Genomic DNA, 22,375 nt, shown 5'->3' on the forward strand with positions numbered 1-22,375 from the left:
TTACGATAAGCACGAACACACTGATTATCATTATTCTGTCAAGTAGTCACTTTATAGTTTCATGGAGTCATTTAAAGCGATAAATATGTTGCTCTCTGGCCTGCCTTGTAAGACAGCGAATGACGTATAAAAGGAATATCTGCCAAATAGAGAGATTGTCTTTGTCCCTTAGAAGTGTAAATCCCTTCAACTGTCCCGCCCAAAGTTATTTGGTACGCTAGAAAGTATTATCATTTCGCCAGTGAACGAAAATCAACCAGTATCCAAGTATCAAATCTTGCGGACGACATCAAGCTGTTTTCTTGTGAGCTATAATCACTGCATTCTTATTTTATTTGTATGTTATCATGATAAATGCAGTATACACATTTTCCACAGTAGTTTTTAAATAACTATTTGGTTCAAGTAAAATGTATAATTAAAATATATATATTTCATACAAAAGTTGTATTATACGATATATATTTTGCTCAGCTCTCCAATACATGAATCCCGAGACTTTTCCAAACATCTAGAGGAAGGAAAACTATAAAATAAAAAACTTTTTTATAATTTTAGAAACTGAACTCCGAAACCTTTCAAAATTAGAATTTTAAAATATTAATAATATTACTTAAGTTAAAAAATTAAAGAAATTAGAAGATTGTTTTCTGGTAAATTTAATTTACATTTATCAAACATTTGATGTTAATTTTAAGTCTAATATGACATTTATCGATTTTAAAAGATCTAAAAATGGGTCTACTCTTTTAAATTAGTATTTTTTACAATTAAAAATTATCAGTTTCACTCAAGGTAATTTTGATAACCATATATCTTTAAAATAAAATATAAACTATAAAAATAAAATTATAATATACTATAGTGATATAGGTTAACAAATTTATAACGTAAATAATTTAAAATCTGTTTTTAGAACATTAAATTCTACGATTTTAAAAATTATATTTATTTATTTAATTCATATATCGATAATGATTCTGATTTCCCAACAAAAATATATTCTAATAATCTTAACATTAAGTTTGTATTTAAATATTAAATAATTAATACATAAGAAAGTTTTTTCTTGAAATTAAATTCTTTATTTTATAACACATGTATAATATATTCATTATTTAAGTATATTAATTTCTTAAGATATTTTAAATCAATTTCAAATTAAAATGAATATATAATGTATGATACATTATTTTGTACTCTTAATCGTAAAACTAAGCAAATGAATACACTAATACACAGTTTAAAACACGAGATCGGCTTAAATAAAGTATCTATAGTTGAAAATAATTATACGTCTAGGTATTAATAATTGTAATTGTATTAAACACCAAGAAAAAATAAAGAAATATGGTAAATGGGGAGGGGCACACCCCATATTCTGCTGTCCTGAGTAGGCCATGGTACCAGTAGGTTAACAATTTAGCATACGTTCATTTAACAGAGTTTCTACAGTTGGTATTTAATAGCTACTGCATGTGCAAGAGCGAACTGTACATTATAAGTACGAGTATATGAAATTACGTAATTAATTTTAGTTAGTAAAAAGAAAATAATCAATAAGAAGGGTAATACAATTTAATGATGGTATACCTTTAAAATAATAAAACATTCGAAATAATATGATTTTTGTACAAGAATCAATATCAAAGGAAAATGTTAAATCAATATTCATCCAAATATTTATCAAACTATACAATTAATTTAAAGTTTTTACTAATTAATATTTTGATTGGCACAGCTTCACTTTTTAAAAACTCTATAACATTCTAGATTCTATCTTAAAATAATATTTAATATAATTAAGTTATTATACACTTTACAGTTTATGTACATATTTTAATAAAATACTTAAAACAATTACATACAGTTAAAACATCAACATCGAATAAAAATAATATATTGCACTTAGGTAATTATATAAAAATTAAATACATTATATATTATTCTAATTTTTGATCCATCTCACAAATTAACAATTTTGAATGGAATATCTTAAAGTATAAAAATTTTAAATTTACAGTGAATTTTAAAAATATAATCCAATGTTATAAAAGGGAAAATACTTTAAAATTAAATCAATACTTCAAATGGTTATTTCTAAAACAAAAAATTGATCGTATCTGTATATATTATGTAACTTAAGATTCTTTTAAAATACTTTGCGATACCCAGATTAAGGGGTAAATAAGATGAGCAGTAGCTTAAAGTGAAATTTATAATTTAGATTTATGCGGAGGTTGTCAAAATTCCAATCCGCTAATGAGTTTTTAAATACGCAAGTCAAAACCTGACAATATATATAATATAATTGAACTATGATGTATCATATAAAGATAACATTAAAAACAATTTAAAATTGTGAACGATTTTACTGTTTGGTAACTTATAGAAAAAACACAAGGTTTTGATATATAAAATTTTATAAAAATTAAAGATAAAAAAAACTCATTTTGAGTTTTGTTTATTGTCAACTTTAGACTGATTCAATTTAGTTAACGTTCTTATGAAATATTTTAATTTTTAAGGCAGTTACGTTTAAAGTATTATACGTCCAAACATTTTGAATTTATAAACAAATCAAAAACTTTAATTGTATTATAAAAACGTTATAAACGTCATTAACATTTCGAAAAAAAATTTTCTTTGATTATTATGTTATACTATGTAGTAAAAATGTAGAATCTTGTACCTATAGTTAAAGAAATATTTGATTGTCTATGTATTAATTATGATTAAAAAATAATAATTATAACAAACGCGTAGTTTAACATTCATAAAAATATCGATAATGATATAAATAATAAATTAAAACATATGTACTGGTTTTCATTTATAATAATTCTAGTAATAATCCTAGTTAAACATATTTAAAAAAAAAATATTCTTAAACAATTTATAAATTATATAAATTATATTATTATTATATAAAATTATCTAAATTCTAAAATGATTAAGTTATGGTTTATAAAAATCATAATACTAAAGAAATCATCTGATTCAAAAAAACGAAGTTACAACTGATAAATGCGAATATTGCGTAAAAATTGATTTACATTGATTATTTACCAGATGCTTATATATTAATCATAATATTATATATTTCTTATACATAACGTTATAAAATAAAATATTTTTTCGTAATAATCAATGGTATTAAAAGAGTATAAAGTTTACATTAAATTTTAAAAATTGATCACAAAATAACGTCCGTCGTTATTTTACATACTATATACATTTAAAATATATTAACCTCGTTTTCATAATTGACGATCGACAAAATATTGACATGTGCCTATTATTCGCTACTAACTTATAAACCATTCATTTATATTTTTCTTCGTGTTAGTTATTAATTTATTATGTTTATAATTGAAGCAATATTATTATACAATGAACGTAGCTAGTGATAATTTAAAAAAATATAAATATGTTCAATTTCATAAAACCCTCCACCAGACGCTCAAAGCAAAGTGTACGATAAATATTTAGGTATAATATTTAAATTTAAATGAATCTGAAAAAAAAAGAATAAAATAAGAATAAATATATTTTCTGTTTAATTTAAACATATTCACAAAGATACAACAGGTATCGTCTGCCCACTTATATATATATACCTACATACATATAGCACGTTTTTTGACAAGTAAAAAACGAACGTAAAATGTTTTTGTATTATTTTCTTACCATTAAATTTTCAGGAAATCCGAAAACGTGATGAGATACATCAAAGTAGCGCCGGTTAACATACCAATGTTTTGCAATAACAGCCCAGTGTATGCAGACGATTTACTTTCAATCAAGTTTTCATCGATCATACTCTTCATTTCTGGTGTCTAAAAAATAAAAATAATAAATAAATGTTTCTCCTTATAAACAATTAACTTGAATAATATGTACCTATTTATAGTAATAATAAGAAATTAAATTTTAAGAAAAAATTATCAGAAAATCACACCATTACAAACAAGAAAAAACACCATATTATCACACGCAATCATCCATGTAATGTCAATCTTACGAGGAGGCACGTAACCGGCATTTGTTTTAATAAGGTAGATAACATTTTTAGGCCCTTTGTAACCCCCTAGGGTCTCACCCTTCCAATTTTAATACACCACGACATTTTTATAAAAATACTTAAGTGTAATTGCGATTTGTAAGTACCTTTTATACTAACTTGGTAGTCACAGTATAATATTGTTCAATCTATGAATACAAATATATTGTTGCATGAACGTATATATTAGAGAACAGCATTATTAATATACATAATACAATTACAACAATTATTGTATCTATCTATTATTATTTAGCCATACACGAGTATATATTATGATATATAATAGACAATTCAAACACAAAGCTATATTATAATGTAGTGAATCCGACATCAAATTTCATAAATTCCTCACAATTATTATAAAATAAAAATTATTTATTATGTTATTGTTAAACAAGTATCTAGACAATATTTAATGTGATAACGTATTTGTAATTAGTTTTTTTATTAAAACCATCTTGTAATATCAAAAAAAATCAAAAAATTAATATTTTCCAATACCGATTAATGTATTTTATACATCCTAAAAATACGACTTTACTTAGTTTATTTGTTGGGATTTTTTTTTTTTTTTTTAATTTCGTTTACCATTACTATTGTTGACTTGGGAAATGGGAAATAACGATAAATTATATCATACATTTAAGATGACGTGAAAATCGCGATGCAAAAGTCATGTGGGCGAGGAAGTCATTCAAAATCCCTCCCTGCGTAAGCCTCCAAGGAAAAGTGTATACCTACTGCGAGACGACTTCCAAAGGTTTACGAAATAATATACAAAAACGCTGCTCTCGGACGAGTTTATATTGACAAAATAAAATCGATTCACCAATGCCGTATGTATAATAATATGATTTATTGCCGAAAAAAAGCCACGTAGAACTGACTAGCTGCACATTTCGATATCTAGACGTCCGTCTAAAATACTTCTTTGTCATCCTCGTTCACAAAACTTGTGGCTGTAGAAATTACGAAAATTGCAGACAATAAATATAAAATAACAACACTACAAGAAATAATATTTTTCGACACCTATATTTTTTTCTTGATATATACAACCATATCGACACTATTTTACTTTTTATGTTATCATATTAAGTTGATAAAAAGAGTATACACTTCTCCTGTCTTGAGGTGATAAAACTATTTTTAATTAATCTCTAGTCTTTTGTAATAATTTTATAATATAAAGTTTAGGGTATTGAAACATAAAATCTAATAAAAAAATAGTTATTAAACTCTAGTGTTTAGGAGTCTTTAGAAACCAAATACAATAACTGACTCATTGCAATTTGTTGGGAAAAAAATAGTCTTGGATAATTTAGAATAATAATGATCATACGTTTTACAATTTATTCGCTTTGGTAGTATTTGATAAATAATCACTTATTATATACGCATTATGTACATAAATACGTATAATATAATATATATATTTTACGATACGTATGAGATAAAACTGATCACGAATTAATAAGTATAAAATGCAATTAAAGTGTTATAAAATACGTCGAACAACGTCAGTTTAATAGCTGGATATAATATTTTATTCTGACAAATATTTAAAAGAAAATAATATGTATAAATATAATGACTATGCAATTCAATGATTTAATGTATAAATGTAATTTGAATAATTCATAAAAACCCTTTTATATTTTTTATTGACAATAATAAAATGATTAAGACAATTCAAACCAACGTTTTGTGAAATTTAAGACCATTTTGCATCACATTAGTACATTTATTTATCAGTAAATTAGATTTGTTATAAAGCTAAAGCTCCAATATTCATAGTCAAATCATAAGAGTATAAATGAGCACAACATAAACATATATTTTTATTTTATTTTATAATATAACCAGAGTCTTAAAGTGTTTTAAATAAATAAAGAACTGTTAAAACACTTAAAACAACATCGCTCAAAACGTATTGAGGAAAAAAGAACGTTACATTTGTGTAGCCTATTCTACAGTAACCATTAACGTACTATTTTTTTAAATTCATTTTCAAATTTTCAAACCTAGCAACAAAAAAATATTATAATATATTATTAATTTTATCTTTATTATATTATAAATTAATTAACTTTTCCAAATACTAACCTAACTGACTACTGAGTCTTTAAGATTGATACTAAATTATAATTCACTTTAAATGATAGATTTTAAAACTAATTTTATTAAAAAAAAAAAAAAATTACAAAATTTTGTTTGGTTTATAAATATGGCGTGTAAGGTACTTACATATAGGTACCAATTTAAATTTGTTATATTATGCAAAAAATTACACGTATTTATAAGAATACTGCATAATATTATGATACAATTATTTGTATTTTTATGCCAACGTAGTCTGCTGACATGATAATCTTAAATTGGAAATTTAAACTGTATAAATGTTTATACTTTTTAATACGTTTTATGTAGAATTTGATTTATGGAAAAATAATCTCTAACAGTATTGTCAACTTCTGTATTAACCCAATCTAATCGAAGAACATAACTTTAAAAATTGTCATAAATCAAAATGTACTCTATTTATCATAAAATACGTTTTAAATATCATTTTTTAAAACTATGTCATACTATATTATAATTGATAAATAGATTAATTTAGATAATACTAATTTAACAAAAAAAAAAATATATATAAAAATGATTTAGAACATTTGAAGTCGTTTTATATAATATTATAGATGCAGTGCAGTTATCTAACATTAACAGTTTAAGTTATTTTGTAAAGGTCATTCGTTTTCAGATTGCTGAAATAATAATGCTATCACAAAACACAAAATATAGATAATATGTTACATTTATATTTTATAAAGCAAAAGGACATCGGTATTCAACAAGAGCTTAACAGTGTGCAGAGTCTGTTTTATACCCCAACTGAGAGCGCAAATTTTTCAGTCACGTAGATAATCGATTTGGAGGCATCCCACAGCCACTTACAGAGATATTGCAGAACTCATCTGAGACCATTGAAAAAAAGAATATCAAAAGTATTAAGAAAATACAAACCAAAATACAAATTTTAAAACTATACGTGTACAATATGCGTAACGCAATCATTTTTGTAGAATAAAACGATCACTTAATATAAGTATAAGTATAAATAAGTATAAGTATAAGCACTAAGTATACGTGTAAATAACACAATATAATAATTATATTATATTATTCTTTCTATTATTTACCATTTTAAAAATGTAATTTAAATCCTCCATGTATTTTCACCAAAGCTCTTATAAAGTAAAAAAAAAAAATTAACCAAACGTATCCGCTTGCAGTCAAGCCCGTATTACTTAGAATTGTGTATGAAACACGAATAAAATAATATTTATTTATATATATATATATTTATTACATACCTAAATTCAACGTTTTCATTTAACGCCTAACGATTATGTAGTATAAATTACAATTATTATTATTAATATTATTAATACACGTCACACTCTTTTACTCACGCAAGTAGAGATGTAATATTGATGAAAAGATGAAAATATTATTATATATTTAAAAAAATTAGTGGCGTTCAAAATACACATAAGCCATTGTAAATAAGCTGTATAAAAAAATATCTAATAGATATGAACATAATACATAATTATGTTTAATAAAATTTTACTTATATTTTATTGAATGTCAGATAGTAGAAAATTCAAATTAAGCTATAGACATGCTGTCAGAGTTGTAGCTATTGTAATTATTATTATTATTATTATTATTATTATTATTGTTTATTTATTTGATAAAATTGCGGACTTAGGAATTTGACCGACTCAAAATAAAATGATTTAAAAGTAGTTTTCGGAAATAGTTCATATGAATAATATCTGTTGAATATTTATTACAAAATAATATTAAGAAACTATATTATATTTAATCCTAGCATAATGCAATATCTAACATTAGATTTTAATTTAAATACTAATATAGTTCATATTCTATTATATATTATACTTATTAAAATACAGAAAAAATACAAAAATGTTTTATTTGAAAATGAAAATAGTTGAATTAATAGTAATCGGTTTTTCAGTTTTTAGTTAACTAGTTAGTTTTTAAATTAGGAAAAACTTATTAGTAATTATCAGATGAAAAACATAATATAAAGTATTAATTATCAAATGATTTTTTTCTTTTATTAATCAACCAATTAAACTAAAAATCACTTAAAATCATGAAAAATACTAAAATAAAATAAATTCAAAAAGTCATTTTTAAATTCATTGTAAAAAAACCTTTTATACGTTACTTTTTTAATTAATTCAATGAACAAATCAACATACTAACTATGAAATTTAAATACTTCAATGTATGTATGTTAGTGTGTAAACATTATGATTGTTTACTGTTATTATAATATACAGTTAGTTATTTGTGACCATTTTCCAACGGTTTATTTATTCACTTTTAATATGATCAATTTGATTTCCCATGACGAAACATTAAAAAAAAAATTTAAAGGCTCGAATATTTGAATAAAATCTAATCTACATATTCATTTACATCAGTAAAAGCTTTTTTTCTTTAGCATTAAATAATAATCCAAATGTAAAATTACATATATACTATCTCGAACGAATATTTTAAAATATATTCTGATATTCATTAATACATTAAACTCAATATTTGTATAATATGTATTGAACAAACATACGTGTTACTTGTAGACTCAAAAATGCATATATTTTATCATACCTATCAGATTACATTACACTGTCAAATACTTCCAATTCTGTTTCATATTCATTCTTTTGCTATAAATTATTTCAATATAACTTATTTAATTTTTTTTTTTTTTAAATGAATGCTTTACATAACAGCTTTGGAGTAGACACCCACATATCTTAGTCATAATCGATACATTATTTAATTGGTCCCTAAAATATAAAGGTTTTGTTTAGGAACAATATAAATAAGAGACCAAAGATTCTAATTTGAAAATCAATATTAATGAGAGTTGAAACAAAAGGTTTTAATTTACATAACAATCGGTAGACCTAACTTTAAAAACTAATTTAAAATCACTTTATAAACTTGTTTTATCATTGTAATCTCTCTTAAAATATATACTAATACACCATTCGTGTTTTCAAACTACGACTAATCCGAAAAACACTCGATCGCCTAAGATGTAAAACATTTTTTCGAATAATCTAATAAAATAATATTAAACTACATCCAAATACTTAAAATACATTATTATCAGCAAAAATAAATACCATCAGCATTATTAAAATATCAATTATTGGACTTCAATAATAATTTGTAGTTTTTCTTATAAACATAATATTTTCTGTTTAATAATTTTGTAAAATAGGTATAATCTAAGTGCATATTTATTATTATTATTATTATTATTACGAGTATCTATCAAAACTTCAACAACTGTGGTTATTTGCTTGTGTTTAAATATATATTTTATAATGCATTTTAATTATAATACACAGTTTTTTTTGATAATTAAAATATTATTTAGATATATTTGTGTGTTATATTTTAATTTTAGAGCAACCTATCTTTCTTTTTGTTTTATTTTTTTTTATAGTATATTATACTACTATATAAAAATTTCAGCTATTTTAAGTCTCTAAACAGAATTATGATGAACTGTAGTAAAATTAAAAATGATAACTTCATTTATTATAATACAAATCAATTAAAACATTTAAAACTAATTAAACCCTTATTTGTTTTAAACATTTTTTTGTTGTTTCATAATTATATTACTATATATTAGTAAATATGTTAGAATTATTGTGCTATTTTCGTCAGAGAATAAAACAAAATAATAATTATTATTACATTTTTAACGATTGTTTGATTTAAGCTATTCGTTATTCTAATATATTCTTAAGTTTTTTTACATTAAACAATATTATGAATTACATCATAATGATGGTTTTTACAAAAATAAAAAAAATACGTTATACATAAATTATAGTGTCTGACTTACTCTTCAATTACAGCTATACTTAACACGTACTGTACAGCAGAGTGGTTGCCTACATATCTCCTTTTTATTTTGATATAAAGTTTATCATACAGTTAAATTTATTTTTAAAAAAACGCGAACTCACTCTGCTGTATAGTAAGTTTTGAGTGTACCTTGTAATTAGGTAGGTATTGAGTAGGAGTATGTTTTTAATGGAGTAAATTAGTAATGATTAGGATTGATAACTTTACTCTTAGATATTTCGTAAGGCCATGTAACATTTGAAACTATTAACTTGATATGTAATTGGAACATTTTATCAATGAATAGTGGTGCATACTACATATTATCCAGGGCTTGAAACCGTTTTTAAAACCGATTTCAGAAACCGGTATAAACCGTTTTAAAACCGAAACCGAAACCATAATCAAAACCGAAACGTAAAATAATAGGAAACCGGTATCAAAATCAAAACCAAAAAAAGAAAAAATTGTAAACCGTTAATTTTTTTTTTAATTTACGTGTTTTTAAAATTTTAAATACGTAAATTCCATTAATATGTCCGTGAGATCGTGATTAAAATGTTGATAACCATTTCATTATTTGCAAAATTATTAGTTGTTTTATTAATAGTAATGAATATATTTCTTTTAATTGGTAAGTATTGTTTAATTTTTATCGTTAAGGTTAGGTAACCTAACTTTTTCAACTTTAATTTTATCTAAATCGAAACTGAAACCAAAACCGAAATATATAAAAACCGGTATACAAAACCGAAACCGAAACTTAAATTTTTAATACCGGTATTGAAAAATTAAAACCGAAACCGACACCAAAAAATTTAGAAATTGGTATACAAAATCGAAACCAAAATCGTACAATTTCAAAATCGGTATACAAAATCGAAACCAAAACCGAAATTATTTCAATCGGTTTCAAGCCCTGATATTATCAATGGAAGAACACCCCCTCCCACATATTTACGCTTCTGTAAATAAATATAAAGGTAGAGATTTTTAATATTACAAAAATTAATTATGGTAAGCAATACAGCATGTAAATAAGTTCAATATATCTCTAATACTACTAATGAATAATGAATAAATAAGTTTATGTATTATGTTCGATTAGCGAATAAGGTAAATTGTATTCATATAAATTAGCAATTTTTTAATAACTGTTTGATTTTTTTGAAAATTGAATATTCATCAGTAAAATATTTCTGTCATCACATAATTTATAATTTAAAAATTCTATGTATAGTTATTCATTTTTTTTTTAATTCCTACAAAAAACAAAATCGGTTTTGTCAAAATCAAAAGCTCATATGAAATAAATATTTCAATTTTCCGTAATTTATTTTTATTTTTATTTTTTGTTTTTTACAATTATTCTGAAAAGCAGCGGTAAACATTTGAACCCTCCCTCTTAAAAGTTAAACACTAAAACATTACTTTTCATTGCAAAACCAATACATTTACTACTTTACTCAGAACCCAAAATAAATAAATACAAAACAGAAAATGTATTGTCGATCAAATAAAAAAAACGTATGACGTGAGCGTAAAATCAAAATACTAAACTACTGTAGATAAAAAGAATTTATAGTGTGAAATGCCAGTGTTGTAGTGACGATGGTGTAAGATAATATGTTAGTTCCTGTTTGTGATCTAAAATGACTAGAAACAAAATCCTATTAAACAAAACGTTTAGGTGAGCTGACAATATAAGACAAAAAAAGAAACAGAATATACTCGTGTGTATATGTTAATATTTACAAAAGATAAAAGAAAATACATTTGAAATAAACATTGTTTTAGTGTTTTACATCGTAAATCGTGAACAGGCTGACATTTCCGTTGGCCAAATGGCATGGGAGCTCAGAAATAAACAGAGGCAGATTTGCATTTTGACTGACCTAAAAAAATATATACCAACTGCTAGGTATTATTATTTATTGATTTTAAATTGTAACGGTTTTTCCTATCACTTATAATTTTATTTTTTCCGGTTTTCAAGAATCAATCGTGACGTACCTAAAACCAAATATTGTTGTTTTTCAATTTATTTTCTGGATTAAGCTAGTAATATTTATTCAATTTATGTATTATTATCTATGAAACTATGAAATAGTAGATTTATGGTTAAAATAGTATATTATAACTACAAATAATCGAAATGGTAGAATAATTTATTCAACCAATATTTTAGTAACTAGTAACTAGTACTATATGCATGTAAATAAATTTAAGAAATTTTAAAACCCGCTACTAATAAAAGAATTTTTTTCGAGTTACAAAATTATTAAAATAATACTATAACAACTGCAACAGTGATATATATGTGGACTACGTGGATTCGATTTTAATTACCTAACCAAATGTTCACGCATGTGCTTATAATATTTGCTCTATTTCTACGGTGCGCAATATATTATTATGAACCCGAATACCAATAACTACCAACGACACGTTTATTGAAAAAACACTATATTATTAAAGCAATAAATAATTTAAACAACAATTAATATTAAACAATTACGACCGTTAATAATAAATGATAAAAACTGTACAATGATTTTGATTCAATCCTACTTTATATGTAAATTGTGTACAATAAAACATAATAATATTATGTTGTATATCTTTTGTGCGTCGTCATTATTTGCTCATATTTTACATGTATGTTTAAGTTTTAAGTGACTTCGCAGTGTAAGTGAGTGACTGAGACAAGTACATCGCGTAAAGAGTATACCTATATACCGAGTGTGGATTACGGGAAGGTTAGTTTAGGCTGCCGATTCAATCCGACTTAACGTACTGGAAAACGTTGGCGTTAATAATTTATTTAAAGCCACTGCTCAGTCGAAGTAAAAATGCTATTCGCAAAGACAGCGAGTATATTATTTTTTTCTCGTGTACATAAATACATAAATGTTTATTACATTATATGACCCATATACTAATACACTACAAGCTAGATAATATACTAGATATAAATAACATACACCAAAGTTCTATATACATATATATTTTAAATTACGAGTAACATTTTTATTTAAAACTTTTATTTTTTCTTCATAATACATATAACTACTCTATTATAACCGCTTAAATGTTAGGATAATCACTAAATTATTAATGATTATTAATTTGATTCAACCCAAACCATACACTCAAGTAACGGCAAGTCGGCTACTTGAACCTGAATAAAATTAAATCGGACACGGTGATCGGTGAATGGTATAAAGCTTAGAAACTAAAATGATATTGTTCTCTAACGATTTTGAATAATATATTTATCAATCATTGTTAATTGTTTAGACTGTTGTATCGATTCAGAATATTTGTAACATAATACATTCGCATTACATATTTTTACTAACAAAAATTACTTTACTGAAACGTATGCAATATACATACTTAAATAAATAATATTCAAACTAAAATGTACAATGAACTGAAAATTCAATTAAGCTTCGACCACGATAATAACATTAAATAAGAAATGTAATCAAAATAACAGCACAAACCTATATATACAACTCTTAATTGTACCTATACAATATTATTATATGATTTTAAGATATTTCTAATGGAAATTAATTCATTTAGAATCATTATGATTAATACGTTATACAAGTCAACGTCAACAGTATATTATTTAACAAAACGTTTACAAAATATTAATAAAGCCCCTAAATCAATGCAATACAATAACGTAATAGGTACATATATTTAGTTAAAGCTATTAAAGACATGTTTTTTCATATTAAATAAATACCATAAAGAAGATACTTAAATAGTTAAATCTAAAAGTCTATTAATCACAGAATTTAATATCTGACTGTTTATTAAATCCTTTATTATAATGTATGAGAATGTAAATAGTATTTAAAATTATTTGTGGTAAAAGGTTTCTTTTTCTTTTTCTCAAACTTGAATGTTTTTTTTTTTTAATAATACTTTTATTCCTAATATTTATAAGTTTCAGGTAAATAATATAATTTGTTTTAGTTTATTCTACATTACATTATTAAAAACCCATAATTTATTATATACTAAGTTTTCAATTTTCATCTAATATAATATAATATATCTACGATGTTAACTTACAGGGTTAGGTGTTTTAATCAATTATTATTACAATGAAAAATATATGTATAATCAAATCTATTATAGTACCTATTCATAGAAAACTTTTAATAGATACCTTGCTTTTAAATTATGCTTTAACAAAAAGATCTTTTTTTTTATAATTTCATCAATTGTATTATTTACTTACTAAACATTTTAATATTATTATGTTCTATAAAATATATTTTTTCTAACTAGTTTTAAAAATATTTCATTTTTATACTCTTTTATTCACTTAATAAAACAGGTTATAATACTAGCCACATGTGAAACATGATGAGGAGTTCATACGATTACGATCTGTGACATGTATATTTTTAAATTTATCATTTTCATTTGAAGGGCAGGGTATCTAAGATATGTTTGAGGGCCAATTTCGACCGATGAATTATTGTAGGTTGGAGATCCCTGCAATAAAACATCTATCAATAAATAACATTGCTCATGTAAAATCAAGTTTTATTATTTTTATAAAACTTTAATCACATATAATACATAATAATGTTAATAGTTATATCAATTTATTTAAGTGTGGGTATTTGAGTTTATCAACTTTATTAACAAATACAATTTATTATTATTTGATATTGGATATTTCCTACGAATAATATAATAACTTCTTTACTAATGGGCAATGATACGAATATTTAAAGTGGAAAGTGGAAACTATACTGATCAAACTTTTTAAACATTATTCAAGTCAATGAATAAATTATATATTTAAATTAACTTTAAATAATATTCAACTTTAGTTTAAAAAAGTTATATGAAAATTTTAAATTCTTTTGATAGAGAAGTAAGTAATACTTTAACCACTACACTGCAAAAGATGAAATAATGTTATTCAATAAGACACCATAGATAAAAATAATAATATACTTTCTTATGTGCGAACGCTGAATACAAAAATTAACATTTTCATTTTCATTATTGATTACGTACCTAGTTGTTTTTATTTATCATAAGAAAAAAATCAAGGGAATATTCAAATATTAAAATCGTGTAAACGGTTATAAAAAATAAGTGAAGGGTCAAGTAATTTAGACCAACGACGTCATAATAATATATAAAGAGGTTGAGTATATTGTTTCGAAATAAAATACAAGTGTACCGGAATGTTGTAAATAATTTTCTAGTCCACCATTGTTTTATATATATTATTTGACACTCCTCAATAAGCACTACTGATTAAAGGTCAAAGAAGGTTTTATTCTTACCTTTATTATTTTTTTCATTTTCAGTAAAAAACTCTTAAGTATTATAGTACTATACAATTTTATGTTTGAAATTTTGAAAGGTTTTAACAGAGGTTAAAAAACTATTGTTATAACATTGTATCTTTACTTACAAAGATAGTATACAATGCAAAATATCCACTGTTGTGCACAAACTAAATTTAGAAAAATGTCATTCTACTTTTCTTAGATTATTATGTGCCTTTAGCATAGTTTTAGCTGTAGATATCTATACTTGTATACTTCTATACTTGTATTTTCATTAAAACAATAATTTAAAGTAGGTAAAATAAAAAGTATATTCAGAACTTAGATAAGGACATTAGATACAGAAAAACCACCTAATGATTTAAAAATCTAACAATTATGGCAAAGCGTATAATATTGTCATAACCAAAGTCCATAGAATTATTTTCCAATATTCATTATTGATTTTAAGTGTTAAATTTTGATGTTCGAAACATAAGTAGAAAACCCATATTTATTTTACGAAACGTCTGAAAGTACGTTAAATATTCACTGATTATTTATATAAAATTAGGAAACTTTCGACAGATAGTAAAAATTTGGTATATTTGTAAGAATACATTTATCAAAATTGGTTAAAACTTATATCATTAGAACTTGAGAATAACTTCAATTATTTCAAGACACGATCATCAAAAGCACTTATTCTGTATCAGAACATTACAATTACTGATTTTTAATAAGTTTATTGACATCAAACACACTATTTTTTTAACATTATCTTTACAAAAAATATTACAATCAGTAACATATGATTTAAGCGAAGTAGAATATGTATTAAAACAGTTGTAAGTGAAGTTAAAGATAAACAAACTAATATAAGCCAGATTTTTAAAAAAAATATTTCAAAAAGAAAAAAAAATTTTAAAGTTGATACATCACATCAAAATTCTAAAACTAGTTGGATGTCAAAAATAGATTCAACATTAATAACAGTCTATAAAAGCTTTTCTTATGTTCAGCAGTACACTGTAAGGGTTCCTAATTCTCAGTGATTCCGAATAGACTTGGAAAATTTTATTTAAATTTCTACAACAATTAATCATTTAATAATAACAATAATAAAAACAAAATTATATGTGTCTATTATTCAATTTGTTATAGACGTACTCTTTTAATTTTTATAAGCGGTTATTTAAAATAATCTCCTGATTTAAATGGTATATTTGGATTTTTCTTAGGCATTTTAAAAGGGTATTAATAAATTTTCCCTGTAAAACGATGACGACAAGAACAACAGCGATAGCTCGACAATGTCGCAAATACAATAATACAATATTATAATATTATTTTTATTGTTTATAAATTTTTGATAAAAACCATAATAAATTGTTCATTTTTGTTATGTACAAGAAGTATCTTGGGAGTTGGGTGTATAATAATATGTATGTAACAAACTTGTTACCTATTTTAATACCTATTTATTGATGACAACATTATATTAATAAATGTTGATTATTTTTAAACATGTAGTCGACTATCGCGAGTTGGAGTCACAGCTTAGTATCTTGCGAAGAAACTCGTTATATTCTCGTAAAACATTAGCAATGTCTGCAATTGCGCATGTGTGGTGTATAATAATTTATTGAATATATTATTGTAATAATAATACTACCGATAAGAGTAAACAAAATAAGTTAATTTCTTCTAAAAAAATCTAAACCTACTAAAAATACTAGCTCTGAAAACCTATCAACGATGAGTGATGTAAACGTGAAGAAAACGAAAAATCGTTAATATGATAGTGTTTGGATTCACATATACCTAACCAAAAGATGATTGCCTGAAATGCATTATTTTATCGGAAATTTTGATTTATTATGGCTACAGCAAAACTTAAAAGGCATTTGGAAACTAAACACCATCGCTTTCAGAGTAAGTCATTAGATTTATTTTTTTTTTAAAAGAAAGCGAATTGAAAGCTCAGAAGACAATGATTCGAAATACAGAAATTGGAAATGAGTTGGCTCTTAAAACATCATTTTTGATAACGTTTAGCATTGCTAATTAAATAAAAATTTCACCATAGGAGAAGACTTAATTATATCTTGTATGGTGAATGCCTGCCGTACACTTTAAGGAGATAATACTATTTAAAAAATACGAACAAGTGAACAACTCATGTTTTCTAATGATATCATTTCAAATCACATGACTACAATGAATGATGATATTCATAGACAACTTTAAATAAAAAAATAAAAGATATATACTCTGCAATTAAATGAGTTGGTTAACATTTCTGATAAAGTACTGCTGCTTATCTATTTTTGGTATGAGAACTGGAATGAAGAAAAAATTTAAAAAAAAATTATGAACCACTTGAAACTAGAGAAACATACAACTGCAGGTGCTAAAATGTTTTCAGTATTGTCTAATTATTTCTTAAGTGCTGGTTTAAAAATTTCAGGCTTCTTCTCAATTTATACTGATGGCGTAAAAATTACTACACTAGTAGACATGCAGAATCAGTCACAAAATTGAAACAAATAGTATTAAGTATCAAGGCTTATGTAGTATGATACTCTGAGAAATATTGTCAAGTAAAAGAATAATTACTAAATTAAATTAAATTAAAACAGCTCTCAAAACAGTAAATTTTATGAAGTCCTATACTCTTAATTCACAATTAGTTTCAATGTTATTTGTTAAAATGAAATCCACACATAAAATTGTATTACTGCATACAGGAGTTCGCTGACTACCGAAAGGTCAGGAATTAAAAATATTGTGTAAACTCAGAAAATAAATAATTATATACCTTTTCAGTAAAAACTGTGACCTTGTTCAGTACTTCAAAATTATAGATTAGCATGAAATTATAATATTATCTTACACACATATTTTAACTTTTGAATTATATAAACTTATCTCTTTTGAAAACACAGAAAACCATATTTCACAAGAAGAGAAGAGGAGAAGCAAAAAAAATAAAATAACCCGTGGTTCACAAGAATTGAAACATTTTTTTGATATGTTCAGTATTTTAATGTAGTTCAAGAGTGGTTCAAATAAAATAAAAGTAGGTCCTCGGACAGGATAGTATAATTTTACTGTAAGTATTCGATTTGAATGCGATATGATTGCATTCGATAAAAAACGATTCTGAGCGGACGAGAGGATTTTTTTATTTAATTTTATTCGTTTCTATGGTGATAAACAAAGCCGTAATTATTTTAAATTATCTACATAATCGTGGTGTTGTATATTTTTTCTCCTTTAACCGCTTTTATTTCGAGTATCATTTCGAAAATCGAAAAATGACCTCTCTAAAGTACCAGCTCAAAAACATTACCTTTCAGAAAATATGCTACACTTGTACTTTTGAGCAAGTTTAGGGGGAGAAAAGTGTTTACAGAATAAAATAAAAATAAACATCATTGTAAAACCAATAGGTACATTCCTCGCTCCGCTCAGAATCTAAAATTGAAGATTATAATTTTACTCAATATAAACTGATTATTTTTCATCACTTGAAAATTACGCTTCAATTAGAAATATAACCTTATAACCTAATATAACCTTCAAACCAAGACCCAAGAGGAGATTTTTTATGGATTTTGGATTTTGGACATTTCAATGGGTCAACATCATTTACGAATAAAGAACATATCTTGAACTTGACAGATTTTTCCTCATATGTCACTTTGAAAAACTTGAAAAACAATTCATCTCTATATAAGTTTTGGACTTAAGTACATAACAAATACGAGCTATTAAATTAAAAAGCATTGAAAATTCTACTTTCTTTTCTTTCAACGTATTTGTTAGAAAGCAGCTTTTCAACAGTCACCGCAACCAAGACTAAATATAATGGGTTACATTTTATACCTATTCTAAGACTCGTCATCCATCCCATTAAGATTAATACGCTGATAGTATAATAATTAATTAATTATATTTTTGATTATTAAAATCAGATAAAAAGTTTGATATGATACTTAATTAAATAGTTTAATTATATTTAATACATTGTTTATATTGCCGTTTGTTTTCTGTACCCTCCTTTTTTGATAAGTTATTAATATAAATTTTTATAGGAATTCTACATAAAATAAGTATAGGTATTTGATATTCCGTGATCTTAGAAAGATAAAAAAAAATACTACTTTAAAAGACTATTTCCATATAGCAATTTTATACAACTGAAAGTTTTCAAGTCATTAAACAGTTTCCTTCTTAAAACTTATTTATACCAAAAATATGTGATTAAACCTCAATATCATCTACGGGTTATAACTTTTATTCAAACTTTATTAGATATAATGCACTGTATAAATAAAATGAATGAAATAGAAAATAGATAACCAATCCTCAAAAATATCATCCATTTACAGACAATGACTCATTAAGCAACTATAATACTGATTTTTTTTCCCAAATAAAGATTTTATGTTAAACACGTTAATTGGTTACACCGCCAATTTCAACATAAACGCCTAATACACAGAATTAAGTAACAAACGAAATACTACTAAAAAACCACAATTAAATTGCCTGTTTCTATTAAGTGTTCATAAAAGTATCAACGTGGATCCAAAAGACATCATAATTTAATCTTTCAAAAAAATAGAAAAATGTTACTAGTATAAGATAATCAGTTGATTGCGTCTGTATAAAACGTTATTTCGTAAAATTTAGTACCTAATTATTTCTAGAATAACGATTTGTATTTTTCTGTAATGAAATTCATAAGGTTTTATATTTTAAAAGTAAAAAATGTTTGACCCTTCACCCACCTTTGAAATTTATTTCCAGTTACGGCTTTGCATATTATACAGCCATTTTACTTGCATTTTGCAATTCTTATTGTGGCAATAAATTTATGAAATATGGTTGATAATTTAAGTATAAAATATAATCAATGTGTGTTTCAGTGTTTGCGTTAGCTCAAGATGCACCATAGAAAGTTTCACAACTAAAACCAAATCCCCATTAAACTATCTACTCAAAGAAACAAACTTATAACTCCTGATAATGTATTTTAGGTTAAAGGTTAAAGGTTAGTTAAGTTTTATTTTAAAATTGATATTCTACAACGACATACACTAAAATAACAAATTATATATTTATTTAATTAAAATATATAATATAGTGCAGTATTATTGAAGTTATCATTCAGTACTTAGTAGCTAGGTAGGTATATGAATGAGAAAATAAATATACTTACACGTTATAATAATGTAAAAAGTAGAATAGTTTACAGTTTATAGCAATCAAAACAAAGTCGCAATAACCACGGCCTGTAACAAATAAGCTCACGAACCCAGTGTAATCCACGTTTAATATATTTTGTTAAACAGATTCAGAACAACGAATAAAATTGATTTTAAAAATGTAATCTTTTTTAAAAACTAAACTAGAATTTTTCCAAACTAATAAATATTTATTATTATCTCTAATTAAATAATGGTTATCGTTAGTAATAATTATTATATGTAATTAAATAATGATTTTGATTTTCTATACAATTTATTATAATTCAATAAATGTAGACAATTATTATTATTTAACTTATAATAAAAAATAAGCAATACATTTCTTTTTTAATCTTGACATATTTATAGTTAAATTTATTTTAGTGATTATTGAGTCTTTGTTAAGCGGTTTATTTAAAATTTATCTTATAAAAAAGGTAATGAATTGATGCTTTGTTTCATTGAATTATATGGTGAAAATATAAAGGTTTAATACCTCGGTGTCATTATTAATTTTACTCTGATTGAGTATATTATAAAATCAGTTAAGTTACACTAGTTCCTATCGAGGAACGTAAATACATGTGTAGGTAGAATGCAAACATGCCTGCAGACTGCTTTCGAACTCAGCTGGAATTTAATAATATTTAGGGTAGTTAAATTTTGTACATACCATGAATTTAATATAATAACATCGTCAATGGCGTTTTCAACCCAAGCTTAACAAAAGTAACTATTTTTTTATTATTATTATTATAAAATTTTAATTTCTGACTATTGAATTACTTAAATTATTTAATATTTAATTAGGCTAATAATCTCTCATGAAATTCAATGATTAAACGAATTTTTAAAAATCCATGCACGTAAAAATATAATATAAATTAATATGTTTAAGTAAAATTCAGTTTGGATTAAAACAACATTACTAATATTATATAAATACTGTATTATGTTGATTTAATATGTAATATAATAACAATTTTTATTTTTCAAGAGATCTAATGCAATTAAGAATTGAAATGTATTAAAAAAAATAAAAGTTGAACAATATTTAGAGATGTTTCAATACATTTTCAATATTTTTCATGTAACCTAATTTTATATTACCAAAAATTTTAAAATAAAACAAATATTTAGTAATATGCCATAAAAACAGAATTTTTCTACTAACATTATAAAAAATTAAATGAGTAACGTTACTTTAATAACTGAAAATTATTATTTCTTAAGATTTAATAAAGTAATTGAAAATTGAGTTCATTCGTATGACTACCACTACTTGTAGATAACTATTAAAAAATCTAACCTCTTTTTAGAATTTAAATTATTACATATATTATATAATATTAATATGAAAATATCATATTGAGTACTAAAAATGTAAACAAAAATATTATAAAAGTGTTTTCTATGAATTTGTCAGCACATTACTCCTATAGCTATTTGTAGTAGGCAATTACACAACACATATTCAATACTATCTATACAATGTACCGATGTATTTAAAACATTTTATATGTTTGAAACTACAATAATTAAATTATATGTTAGTAAATAGTTATTGATTAATCATTACGTGTTCATAAATGAAAATATTATTTATGTAAATTGGATCAACATAATATTGTTTTGTTTTTATAAGTAGAGTTTTTGAGAATTATTTCCCAAGAGAGTATTGAAATTGAATAATAAAACAACTAAAATAATTAATTTAAATTAATTTGTTGTAAAAACATATTTTTTCTTAGCATACAAAAATGTTT

The 22,375-nt window shown here is 23.9% G+C and overlaps 1 protein-coding gene across 4 annotated transcripts in view; it reads right to left on the reverse strand.

Annotated features, from left to right (window-relative positions):
- Nucleotides 1–22,375, reverse strand: part of LOC114125785 (metal cation symporter ZIP8-like) — a 53,246-nt gene that overhangs the window by 16,528 nt on the left and 14,343 nt on the right. For 2 of the 4 annotated variants that reach the window (XR_007604221.1, XM_027989558.2), the window contains exon 8: nt 3,691–3,839. Coding sequence is in view for 3 of the 4 variants with exons in the window: in XM_027989558.2 (XP_027845359.1) it covers nt 3,693–3,839 (147 nt within the window). In the remaining variant the exon portion in view is untranslated. Of the gene's footprint in view, nt 1–1,167; nt 3,518–3,690; nt 3,840–20,581; nt 20,655–22,375 lie in introns of those variants that run through there. The other 2 variants (XM_027989557.2, XM_027989559.2) reach the window with 2 other exon arrangements.

This window comes from Aphis gossypii, chromosome 2 (assembly GCF_020184175.1).
Source record: "Aphis gossypii isolate Hap1 chromosome 2, ASM2018417v2, whole genome shotgun sequence".
NCBI lineage: Eukaryota > Metazoa > Arthropoda > Insecta > Hemiptera > Aphididae > Aphis > Aphis gossypii.